The sequence below is a fragment of the Plecotus auritus genome, assembly GCF_963455305.1.
Source record: "Plecotus auritus genome assembly, chromosome: 3".
NCBI classification, from domain to species: domain Eukaryota; kingdom Metazoa; phylum Chordata; class Mammalia; order Chiroptera; family Vespertilionidae; genus Plecotus; species Plecotus auritus.
In genome coordinates this window covers 87,395,580-87,408,604 of record NC_137772.1, presented here as the reverse complement: position 1 = coordinate 87,408,604, position 13,025 = coordinate 87,395,580, and the positions used below count along the sequence as shown (strand labels likewise).

Sequence of the window (13,025 nt, the reverse complement as noted above, 5' to 3'; positions counted from 1 at the left end):
AGAAGTAGGTAATGAGGAATTCAAGGAGAGATTTTAAGAACAAATGCTTCTGAGTGGTTAACTAAAACAAGAGTGGGAAAGGATTTATGGACATGGATTTCAAAAGTCAGCAGCAGGTCATTGGTGACTTTGGAGAGTGGACTGATTTTAAATTCTGTGCTTATAACTGGAATTTGGACAAAAGCCTTCATTTTCAAGCAGTGACATTGTTATTATAAGTTATAAATAGGATGAAGATTACATGATTCTTATGAAAATATCTGCCAGCATGGGGTTTTCATTTTAGAGGGATGATTGATTTGGAGGTTGGCTGATGATCATCAGATCTGTGAATGAGAAAATAGTTGATGCTCTATTGAAATATCAAAAAGATTATAGAATTGAATTGAGCAAGAAATTAGTAGGGGCTTTTAATGGCAGTTATGCACTTTTACTTACTAATATTTTGAGAAAAACGTATGCTTATTATATTTACCTCTCTTTTATTACAGGTGCCAGCTGGGACTAGGCCATTTAGTCAACCTTATGCATCAGAACGTTTTATACAGACTTCAAGCCATAAACAACTACTGGCTGAAATGATGCAGTCTCATATGGTTAAGGACATATGTTTAATTGGAGGAAAAGTAAGAATGGCAGCCTCACTGCAAACTTCTGTGTCCTGACTTTTGGTTGTTTTGATTTCTCTCTTAAAGTATTGTGTTTCTGTTTGTAGGGTTGTGGAAAAACAGTCATCGCTAAGAACTTTGCAAATACCTTGGGATACAACATAGAACCTATCATGCTCTATCAGGTACATTGTCCATTTTTAGCACTTATACTATAAACATATATGTGTAGACCATCAGTAGAATTGATAGGTATTTTCCCTTAACTTATTACCCATTAATTTCACTGTAGATAAATAACTGAAATAGCAATCAAATTGGAGTACAGGTATCATAATTTGGAACTTTGAAGGCATGTTATATCTGGTGGGCATAGCATGCCAGGATTTCTTTTTAAAGGGAGATTCATTGTATGTGCATGTACAAACACACATTACATTTAATCGTAATTTGGAATTCTAAATAAGGTACATTTTAGCAGCAGTGAGATATAAGTAGGTACTCACCAAATAGATTATTTTTTGTTGTGGTAAAATATGCATAACATAAAATTTACCATTTTTATGTGTACAATTCATTTGCATTAAGTACATTCATAATGTTGTGTAACTGTCACCACTATCTATTTCTAGAACTTTTTATCATCCCAAATAGAAACTCTGTACCCATTAAACAATAACTTTCAATTTATCCCTTCCCTCAGACTCTGGTAACCTCTGTGTAATTTTCTATCCCTGTGAATTTGCTTATTCTAGGTACCTCATATAAGTAGAATCATATACTTATTATCCTTTTGTCTATAGCTTATATTACTTAGCATGTTGTTTTCCATATTTAGCCATGTTATAGCATACTAGAGGCCCGTTGCAGGAAGATTCCTGCAAGAATAGGGCTTCCTCGGGACTATTCCTGCAAGAATAGGGCTTCTTGCGGCTCTGCTCCCGTCTTCGCTGCCTCGGTTCCCTCCCTTCTCCACTGCTTCGCTCCCTTCTGCAGCACTTGGCTTCCTTCTACGCTGTCTTCAGTCTTCGCTCCGGCCTGCTTATGCAAATTAACCACCATCTTTGTTGGGTTAATTTGCATACTCACTCTGATTGGCTGGTGGGCGTAGTGGAGGGATGGTCAATTTGCATGTTTCTCTTTTATTAGTGTAGATATCAGAATTTCATTAACTTTTATGGCTGAATAATATTTGGTTGTATGTATATGCCCCTTTTTGTTTGTCCATTCACATACTGATAAATTTTGGCTATTTTAAGTAATTCTACTATAAATTATTATACAATAATTGTACAAGTATCTGTTTGAGTCCCTTGGTATTGCTGAATCATATTGTAATTCTGTGTTTAACCTTTTTGAGGAGTCCATAGTAGCTGCACCATTTTACATTCCCACCAGCAATACACAGGTTCCAATTCCCTCATATTCTTGTCAATACTTATTTTCTACTTTATAGTAGCCATCCAAAAGGGTGTGAAGTGGTAACTCATTGTAGTTTTGATATTGAGCATCTTTTCATGTACTTATTTGCCATTTGTGTATCTTACTTGTAGAAATGCCTATTTAAGTTTCTTGCCAATGTTTTAACTGGGTTGTCTTTTTTTGTTATTCAGTTGTAGGAGTTCTTTATGTATTCTGAATATAAATTCATTCTCAGATATATGATTTGCAAATATTTTCTCTCATTCTGTGGGTTGTCTTCTCACTGCTTCATAGTATCTTTTGATGCACAAAGGTTTTAATTTTGATAAAATCTAATTTATCTTTTTGTTGCCTGTGTTTTTGGTGTTATAGTCAATAAATTATTGCCAAGTCCAATATTATGAATTTTCCCCATGTTTTCTTCTAATAGCTTTACAGTTTTAGTACTTCCATTTATATCTCTGAGTCATTTTGAGTTAATTTTTATATATGGTGTAAAGCAGCCGTGGGCAAACTACGGCCCGCGGGCCGGATCCAGCCCGTTCGGCTGTTCTTTCCGGCCCGCGGAGCCGAAAGAGTGGAGGGTTCTCTTGCTCTCCCCTCCGCTCCTTTACTTTGAATTTATATTAGTTCACACAAACACTCCATCCATGCCTTTGTTCCGGCCCTCCGGTCCAGTTTAAGAACCCTTAAACTGGACCCTCGAGTCAAAAAGTTTGCCCACCCCTGGAAAGGTCCAGCTTCAACTTCTGCATGTGAATATCCAGTTTTTTCAGCACTATTTGCTGAAAAGACTGTCTTTTTCCCATGGGATGGTCTTGGCATCCTTGTCAAAAATCAGTTGACTTTATATGGAAGGGTTTATTTCTGGGTTCTCCATTCCATTGGTCTATATGTATGTCATATCAGTATCACACTGTTTGGATTGCTATAGCATTGTAGTAAGTTTTGAAATCAGGAAGTGTGAGACCTCCAGCTTTGTTTTCTTTTCCAGGATTGCTTTGCTATTCGGGGCCTCTTGAGATTTCATATGAATCTTAGGTTATATTTTTCTACTTATGAAAAAAAATGCTGTTGAAATTTAATAGGGATTGATTGCATTGAATCTGTAGATCACTTTGGGTAGGTAGTATTGTCATTTTAATATTGTCTTCCAATCTCTGTCCATGGATGTTTTTCTATTTATTTATGTCTTCTTTAAGTTCTTTCAGCAGTGTTTTATATTTTCAGTGTATAAGCCTTTCATCTCTTCGGTTAAATTTATTCCTATGTGTGTTTTAGTAGATTATTTTAGTGGATGTACATGTTGTACACAGTATAATGAAACAGCAGACTTACAGCTTGTGTTTTTACAGAGTGAAATTTTCTGTCATGTATTTTTTGGTGATAATGAATCCTAAGACATTTTTATTCTTCTAATTTATTGATTTTATATATTAGTCTTTGGGTGATTTTGATATCTTTTTACTTTAAGAAGAGTCTTTCTTTTTAGTCTTTGAACAGTTTTGGAAGTAGTTGTGATCCTGTTTATTTACATTTTAGATGCATTTTTTTGTTTTTAGTTTATTCTTTGGTTAAACATTTTTATCTTTACTGAGTATATTTATATATAAAATGTTCTTAATTTTTTCTTGGCCAGTGTTCTCCGTGGTTAGAGCTTCAGCCCATGTACCAAAGGGTTTCGGGTTTGAACCCTGGCCCAGGTCAGGGCATGTGCAGGAGGCAACCAATTGAACTGTTTCTCTTTCATTGTTATTTCTCTCTCTCTGTCTTCCCCCCTCCCTCACTCCCTTCCACTCTCTCTAAACAATATCCTTGTGTGAGGATTAACAACAAAAAGTTCTTATTTTTGAAAAATGACATTTAAACCAGCTTCTTTTTTTAATTATTAATTTCTTTATTGATTAAGGTATCACATATTTGTCCTCATCCCCCCATTCCCATCCCAAACCCCTCCCCACGCATGCCCCCACCCCCCTGTTGTCTGTGTCCATTGGTTAGGCTTATATGCATGCATACAAGTCCTTTGGTTGATCTCTCCCCCTTACCCCCACCCTCCCCTACCTTCCCTCTGAGGTTTGACAGTCTGATCGATGCTTCCCTGTCTCCGGGTCTGTTTTTGTTCATCAGTTTATGTTGTTCATTATTTCCCCTAGATGAGTGATATCATGTGATACTAGAAATACACTTATAAGAACCGAAAAATGAGACAAGCAATAATGGTTATGCTGAGAGGCAAGTGAATCAGTCTATAGTGAGTTTCTTTCTGGGACAACAGTTCTTTTGAGTTCCAATTTCAATGTCAAACATTTCCTTATGTGAACATGTCAGCGATGATATTTCAGTTCTGGATGGTGGACAAATGGTGGTAATGCAGGTCCAACCCTTTCTGGTTTGGTCCTGGGAAATTCTTGTAGTGACCTTGGATCACAGAAAATTTTGTTAACAACTCATATTTCAAATGATTATGTTGAGGATACTGCTTCGTGCTGCTTTAAGGTACTTTGTGCCTATTGGTTGAAGTGGTCAGAATTTAGAAGGAATTATAATCACATGGTACTGGTAACTTTTGGGCTATAAGCAGGATAATCTGTTGTAAAAGATATGTGAGAATTCCCCCTGAAATTAAATTTTCTCTTTCTTCTGTGTAGTTTAAACTCATTCAGAGCACCAAGTTATTTAGGATTTGGAGTTGCATTGAAAATAATTTTAGAAACAAAAGAGAAAACATCCTTCCTTTGTACAAAACTATGGTGGCTTTATACCCCTACTATTTTGTACAGTTTTCATTGTCATATTTCAAGAAAGATAGTAAAAAGTACATAGGTAAAAAAGGAGATAAAGGAAAATAGATAATTAACTGATTAGAAAACTTAAAAGGTTCAAATATTTACTAAGAAGTACTTTATGATCTTAAAAGATGAAATTAATGAAAAAGCATGTGATCAAGATTATGAAGTCATGAAGAATATGAATTAAGGTGAAGGTACTTAAATTAGTAGTGATATCCTGAGTCTTGAGAGATAAACATGTAGGGAAAAGAAATGTTTACATTGTACAGCAGCAAGTCTTGGAATTCACTGAAAATATTTTTGAAATGAATTTTTATATATTGATTCTAGGTCTGTTGGATTTTTTAAAGGGAAATAAGGAATTCAGGGGAGGGTAATATCTTTAACTTAGTTTATGGAAGATGCCATGAAGAATACCTTACCCTCTTGCAGAATTACCTCTCTTGGTGTCTTTATCAGAGGTTAGAAGACAGGTGGTTAGCTTACTATGCTAATTCATTTGACCTTTACCCTCCACAGATCATGTTAGAAGTGATCTGAGGAGGGCATTCTATCAGCTCATCAATCTCTTAACCATCGAATTTCTAATTTCCAGTAAAAATACTTTTCTACTAAATACTGGGATTGAAAAAAATCATCAATATTATTGTAAAACAGGTTAAATTCTGTTATAAATATACAAGTGACCCGGTGCACAGATTTGTGCAGATTGAAAGGAAATTAATTAGAAGTTGGCCGGTGGGGTGGGACTGGGTGAGATGGGCCGGACATGTCCTGGAGCCAACCTCCTGCTCGAAGGGCTTCTGCAGAGTGAGTGGGGTCCCTCTGGCAGGTGGGGTTCCTCGGCTTGGCCTGTGGGGATCGGGCCGAAACTGGCTTTCCAACATCCCCCAAGGGGTCCCAGAGTGCAAGAGGGCAAAGTTGCTGCCATACAGGATGTAAAACAGGTTAAATTCTATTATAAATATGTTATATTCCACTTATATGACAAGGGTAAATACAAGCATAATTAAACTTTTCAAGTGCCATTGCTTTGCAATCATATGGAAAAGACCTTTTGAGGATGATATTTATTTTCTTTTTGACTCCATCCCAATTTGTTATTAGTATTATTTCTAAAATTATATACATGATTATTTTCTTCACATGAAAATAAAAACTCTCCTTCTAGTGAAAGCTGGAAATTCTGCCTCATCTTTTTCCAGACAGTCCTCTTTCTGCATCAAATTTCTGTAGTTAGTTTACAGTGATTTCTTTATTGTAGTGATAAACTATCCTAAGATCATATGCTTGAGCTGTTAAAACTATGGTCACTTCATTCTGCTATCCTTTAAAAGAAGAACCCAGCAAGAGATTATGTATATAGCCATCAATTCTGATCTCTCCGCTCCACTGCAAAACTATCTAAAGCATCTTGCCATTGAGAATGTTATCTTTATATGTGAAAGAAGTATATATTTTTGGAGAGTGACAATAAGCTTACAAAACTTAAAAAAATTTTTTTTTTACTTTCATGTTTAGTTTGTTGATTAATGGATAAACAATGGTAGGAAGATGCTACCATTAAAGTTTATGGCAAGGCATTCTTTTTCCTGATACTCTTTTGAAATATGAAGTCAGTCTCTTCTAGTTTCTGCCACGGAATAAGATAATCTATAATAATAAAAACGTAATACGCTCATTAGACCGGATGACCTTCTGGACGAAGCCGGGGCTGCTAGGGAAGTCTGGGTCCCAGGTGCCTGCTGGTGGCTGGAGGGAAGCCCGGGTTCTGGGTGCCAGAGGGAAGCCTGTGTCGGCAGCTGGGGGAAGGAAGGCCTACTCTTGCACGAATTTCGTGCATCGGGCCTCTAGTTTAATCTTATTTTATTAATCCTCTATCTGAAAAACATAGGTAATGATAACTGAAAGGAACTTAAGTTTCCCATAAGAATATTAAAAAAAATTTTTTTTTATTGATTCTTAGAGAGAGAGAGGAAGCGGGGGTGGAGAGAAGAGAGAGAGAAACATTGATGTGAGAGTGAAACATTGATCTACTGCCTCCTGCATGCCCCCTACTGGGGATCAAGCCCGAAACCCAGGCATGTTCGCTGATCAGGAATCTAACTGGTAATCTTTCAGTGCATGGGACAACACCAAACCAACTTAGCCACATCAGCCAGGGCTCCCATAAGAATATTTTGTTCATCCTCTGAATATACACTGTCTACCTTGTAGATATCCTACAAGGATTTGGAAAACTGGTACAGAAATAAGCAAACTAATCACATATTCTGAAAACCCTTTTCTAATTTTACTTTTCTCTATATTAATCTTTAGAGAAATGTCTAGGAGAAAAGAGGTTTCTGGAAGTATGGACTCAGAAAGTTGCCCCTCCCCTGCCAGCCAACCTCTCCAGCCCCTTCCCCTGGCCAACCTTCTGCGGCCCCGATAAGCCCACTCCCCAGCCAGGCCGAGGGACCCCACCCGTGCATGAATTCATGCACCGGGCCTCTAGTAGAGAAATAATAATGGTAACCTATTTTTAAGTGAGTTTGTTTCTTTCTCATGACTTCTTTTCATGAACTGGACCAAAACATATATCAGGCACTGTATTGACATTTGCAGATTTTGAAACTGTTAATCACTTGGTTTTCATCATAGAAACCAAGCTCCTGAGATCAAATATAAGACTTTTATTGCTCACATTTCATATTTATTAGAGCTCATTGATCTCTCTGGGACAGAGGAAGTAATTTAATAGAATTAAATAATGGATTTGGGTTTTATAATAATATAGTCCGAATTAATGAAAAATTTCCAGACCTGACAGAGAATTCAGGGTAGATAAGTAACCCAACATCTGTTTTCCTTGATGTGGAGATTTCCCTGTTACGTGTGCATGTATAAAGCTACACTTAATCTGTGGGTTCTGCCTTATTTTTAGACTTGACTATTTTTAGAACTGCATTTCAGATGAAGAAAAACAGAATCTTAACACAAATTTGTGGCGATACATAAAATGATTTTCATAATAGGTTAATTTGGTGCAAGTGTTTGGTGCAAGTGTTAAACCAGTTAGGTTTAACTGGTTATTCTTTTTTTAATGTTGAAGCCAGTGGTTTCATAGTGTTGAAGAATCACAAGTTATTATTCTTTTCCTTCACAACCAGATAAGGGCATATTTCCAGATTTCTTTCTACACCATAAACAGCACCAGATTTAAGATCTCTTTCTTCTGTTTAAGTACTGGTTGGATTAAAAGCGAAGTCAACTCCAATCACAATTTAAGATCAAATACATTTAAGGGACTTTTAATGAAATAATTACTGTCTAAAACATGTTGAAATCTTAGGATCATTTTTAACCCCTTGGCTAAATTTTAAATTTATTTATTTTTAAAGAGAGGAAGATGGGAGAGAGAGAGAAACAAACATTGATGTGAGAGAGAAACATTGATCAGTTGCTTCTCATATGTGTTCAGACTGGGGATCCAACCTGAACTCTTTGGGTGTACAGGATGACACTGCGACCAACTGAGCCACACTGGCCATGGCTCCTTGGCTAAGTTTTTCTTCCTATAGCTAAGTTGAAACCAAATCCTTTTCTCCCTCTTCCATCTAATCTATAATCCCTACTTCTTCCTGTTTATCCAGATACAGTGGAAATACCTTTACTTCTTTTATTCTCTCTGGTTTGTTTTCACTTCTTTGTCTTGGATTTATTTACTTGCTTCTTGTTTTTGCCTTGACTTTTTGCACTTTTCTCTCATCAAAATTTCAGGATATCTGTATTCACTTAAGTGGTTTATAGTCCACATTGGAGGCTGACTTTCTACATCATTCTGTAGCTCCTCTTGTTTTTTGATTTATTATTTTGCTACACTCTGTCATCCTTTCTGTCTTCTTTGAAATTTTTTCTTTTCACACATAGAATAACCTTCATAATGCTATTTTAAGAGTTGACATATCTCAACTCCTTCAAATTTTTTAAAAATAAAATTTATTTTTAAAGAACAATGTATATCATTATCATATAAGAACTTGAAATGCTTGACTCAAGTAATCCCTTCAAGTCCCAGGCTTACTGAGGCTTCTATTTCATGTATTTTTCAGCTTCTCCTTGATAATAATGTTGTTTTGTCTCCTGCCTCCTTTATGTAGAATATATTTTTAAATTTTATTTTAATCTATATGAATATAAAACTTAGTACGGTATAAAATTTAAAAAGTTAGAGTAAAATTTCCCTTCTAATTTGAAGGGACATTTTTAGTATACTAGTATATGATTTTATATTTCCTGCCTATAATATCAGAGGCATGCTATAAACAGGCCAATAACTATCACGTTCTTTGCCATAATTTAATAGATAAATTATAATGCATTATGGTGTTATTCATAATTGTAAAATTATAAATATTACACCATGTTTAAATAATCATCTCAGTAAGTTTCATCAAACTACTAGTATGCACGTGTCAATTGCACACACAAGGAATTTTATAAATTAAATTGCAAAGGTAGGAAGTATAACCTTTACTCCAATAAGTTGCTTCATAAATATACATTATTGAAAATGATAGAGAATGGGTGACTCTCTGTAATGCAACCCCAAGTTTATGCCCAACTAATTATAATTCACCATTATAATTATTGCCTATGCATACTAACATTTTATAATATTTCTTCATTTTAAAAATAAATAATGAAATAAGTACAAGTTATATAATGGAGGCTTTTTTTTAGGCAGCTAATATAATTTCTGTTATCACATTTAAAAAATCTTCACATAGTACTTGTGCTTTATTATTTATGTAAAAATGCCACATACTTTGTTATTCATATTTTCCAGCTTCAAAAAAGAAGTGAAAGTCAGTTTATAATACTTCTCTAATTATTTGAATTCCTACTTCAAATACACTGGAAAGCTAGTTGTTTCAGGTAGAAGTCATATAAAGAAGCAGTTATATAGATTGTAGCTAATTACTTAAATAAAAGGCCAGCGTTTTTGTCACTTTAACAACAACACAAAATCCAACAGGTTTATAATATAAATAGTAGGTCCAAATGGGAGATGTGGTGATTATAATGGGAAGTTTTTGTGAAAGTTTCTTTTAGAATATCTGTAGCTGTTATTGAGAACTGATTGGAGACTTAATTCAGGCTGTATTTGGAAAAGAACTCATTTCTATACCCCAGTAATTTGAATAGAACATTTACGCACATTCTGTTACCTTCTTCCTATTCATTTTATGGACAAGTTTGTTGAATAAGAACCAAACCAGTGGGTGATAGTACTTTATAACAAGGTTGAAAAGCCTTTTTTTTTTTTTTTTTGGTTAATTTTCACCTGAAGTTACTTTTGCATTTATTTTTCTTGAGTGAAAGAGAGGGAGGGAGGGAGAGAAACATCAGGGAGACAGGGATCGAACCTTCAATTCAGGTATGTGCCTTTGGCCAGGAATTGAACCCTTTGGTATGAGGTTAATGCTCTAACCGCTTAGTAACCTGGCTTTTTTTTTTTTAAAGACCAGATAGTAAATATTTTAGGCTTTGATATTTTAGGCTTTGTGAACTTGGCAGTCCCTGTTGAAACTACTCAACTCTGCTGTTGTAGTGGAAAAACAGTCATAAGCAATATATAAACGAATAAATTTGGCTGTGTTCTACCTTATCACATTTGGTTTTTCTTAAAGTAATGTTTATTGAGGTTTAATTAACATATAGTAAAATTCAGTCCATTTTGCCAAACACATTGAGATATAACCACCATGATTGAGATATAAAATATTTCTGTCACCTAAAAAATATTTAGTCACGCCTCTTTCCTGGCAAACACTGATATGTTTTCTGTTTTATTACTTTTGCCTTTTCCAAACTGGCATATGAATGGAATTAAAAAATTTGTGCCTCTTGAGTCTGGTTTCTTTCACTTTAATAATGCATTTGAGATTCATCACAATGTTGCATGTACTAGTAGTTTGCTCTGTTTAATTGCTAGGTACCTTAACTCATTTTTATTAGTGTTTAAATGTCAATACTTCTCTGTGTTCCTACTACTTTAGCTTTGTTTCTAATGCTCAGGACTTCTCACCTAGTTACCAACACTAGCTTCCTAAGCTTTCCTTCTGTTTCCAGCCTGGGTTTTGCCTAATCTGTTCTTCCAACACTGAATTTTGTTCTTTCTTACTTTACCCTGGCTTTTTATTATTATTATTCAGTTTATTTAAACTAAAAAAAAATTCACCTGTTTCTCTCATCCCCATTCCCTACCTCTGGTAACCATCAATCTATTCTGTATGTCTAAGCTTAGTTTATTTATTTTATTAGATTCTATACATAATACATATGTGGGATTTGCTTTCTCAGTCTAACTTATTTCACTTAGCATAATGCCCTTGAGGTCCATGAATGGTGTTGGAAATGGCAATATTTCATTCTTTCTTATGGCTGAATAATATTCTTAGATTTAGAATATTATTTACATACATATATATTACATCTTCTTTATTCATCTATAGATGGACACTTGGGCTATTTTCATATCTTGGCTTTGGTAAATAATGCTGAAATGAACATAGGGGTGTATAAACATTTCAAGTTACTGTTTCTGTTTTCTTCTAATAAATACCCAGAAGTGGGATGCTGGATCACATGGTTCTATTTTGAATTTTCTGAGGAACCTCTATACTATTTTCCATAATGGCTGCAACATTTTACATTCCCACTAATACTGCACAGGGATCCTTTTTCTCTACATCCTCACCAACACTTGTTATTTCTAGTCTTTTTAATAATAGCCATTCGAACAGATGTGAGGTAATATTTCATGTGGTTTTGATTTCCATTTCCCTGATGATTGATGAGGTAGAGCATCTTTTCATGTACTTGTTAGATATCTATATATCTTCTTTGGGAAAATGTCTATTCAGATACTATTTTTTAATTGATTGTTTTTTTGTTTGTTAATTTTGAGTTGTATGAGTTTTTATGTATTTTGGATATTAGCTCTTTATTATATATATGATTCATAAATATTTTCTCATTCAGTAGGTTGCTTTTTCATTTTCTTGATGGCTTCCTTTGCTGCACAGATGCTTTTTAGTATGATGTTGCCTTTTTTTTAAGTGGCAGATTCAAAAACCGCCTTCAAGATCTTTGTCAAGGAGTTTATTGCCTATATTTTCTTCTGACAGTTTTATGGTTTCAGATCTTGACACTCAAGTCTTTAATCTATTTTGAGTTAATTTTTGTATATGATGTAAGATAGCGGTTCAGGTTCATTCTTTTGCATGTGCTGTAACATTTTCCCAACACCATTTATTGAAGAGACTGCCCTTTCCTCATTGCATGTTCTTGGCTGTTTTGTCATAAATTAATTGACAATATATGCATGGATTTATTTCTAGGCTCTGTTCTGTTCCATTGTTCTATGTGTCTGTCTTTATGCCAATACCATACTGTTTTAATTATAATAGCTTACAATATAATTTGAAATCAGGGAACGTGAAGCCTCCAGCTTTGTTCTGTCTCAAGATTTCTCTGGCTATTCAGGATATTTTTATGGCTTGATACAAATTTTAGGTTGTTTGCTCTAGTTCTGTGAAAAATGCCATCCATTGATAGGACTGCACTGAATATGTAGATTGCTTTGGTGGTATGGACATTTTAATAATATTGATTCTTCCTATCCAATGGGTATCTTTCCATTTATTTGTTTCTTCTTCAGTTTCTTTCTTTAATGTCTCATAGTTTCCAATATACAGGTCTTTTACTTTCTTTGTTAAATTCATTCTTACTATTTTATTCTTTTTGATACAATTGTAAACTGTGTTATTTTCTTAATTTCTCTATCCAGTAGTTCATTATTAGTGCATAGAAATGCAACAGATTTTTGCTATTGATTTTATATCCTGAAACTGTACTGAATTTGTTCATTAGTTCTGTTTTGATGAAGTCCACAGGGTTTTCTACATATAGTATAATGTCATCTTTAAATAGTGACAATTTTACTTAATCCTTTCCAATATGGATGCCTTTTATTTCTTTCTCTTACCTAATTATTTTGGCTAAGACATCTAATACCGTGTTGAATAAAAGTAGTGAGAGTGGCATTCCTGTTAAAGTGGTGGCCTAGGTAAACGCAGTACTTGATTTCTCCCACATCCACATCAATATACATGTAAACTACAAAACAACCATCATTCAGGACCGCTTGAATTCT

At 34.6% G+C, this 13,025-nt stretch overlaps 1 protein-coding gene across 1 annotated transcript in view; it reads left to right on the top strand.

Annotated features, from left to right (window-relative positions):
• The window catches only part of VWA8 (von Willebrand factor A domain containing 8), a 407,937-nt gene that overhangs the window by 107,032 nt on the left and 287,880 nt on the right, over window positions 1-13,025 (top strand). The window contains exons 11-12 of the mRNA XM_080659387.1: window positions 492-626; window positions 716-793. Coding sequence (XP_080515513.1) covers window positions 492-626; window positions 716-793 — 213 coding nt within the window. The remainder of the gene's footprint in view (window positions 1-491; window positions 627-715; window positions 794-13,025) is intronic.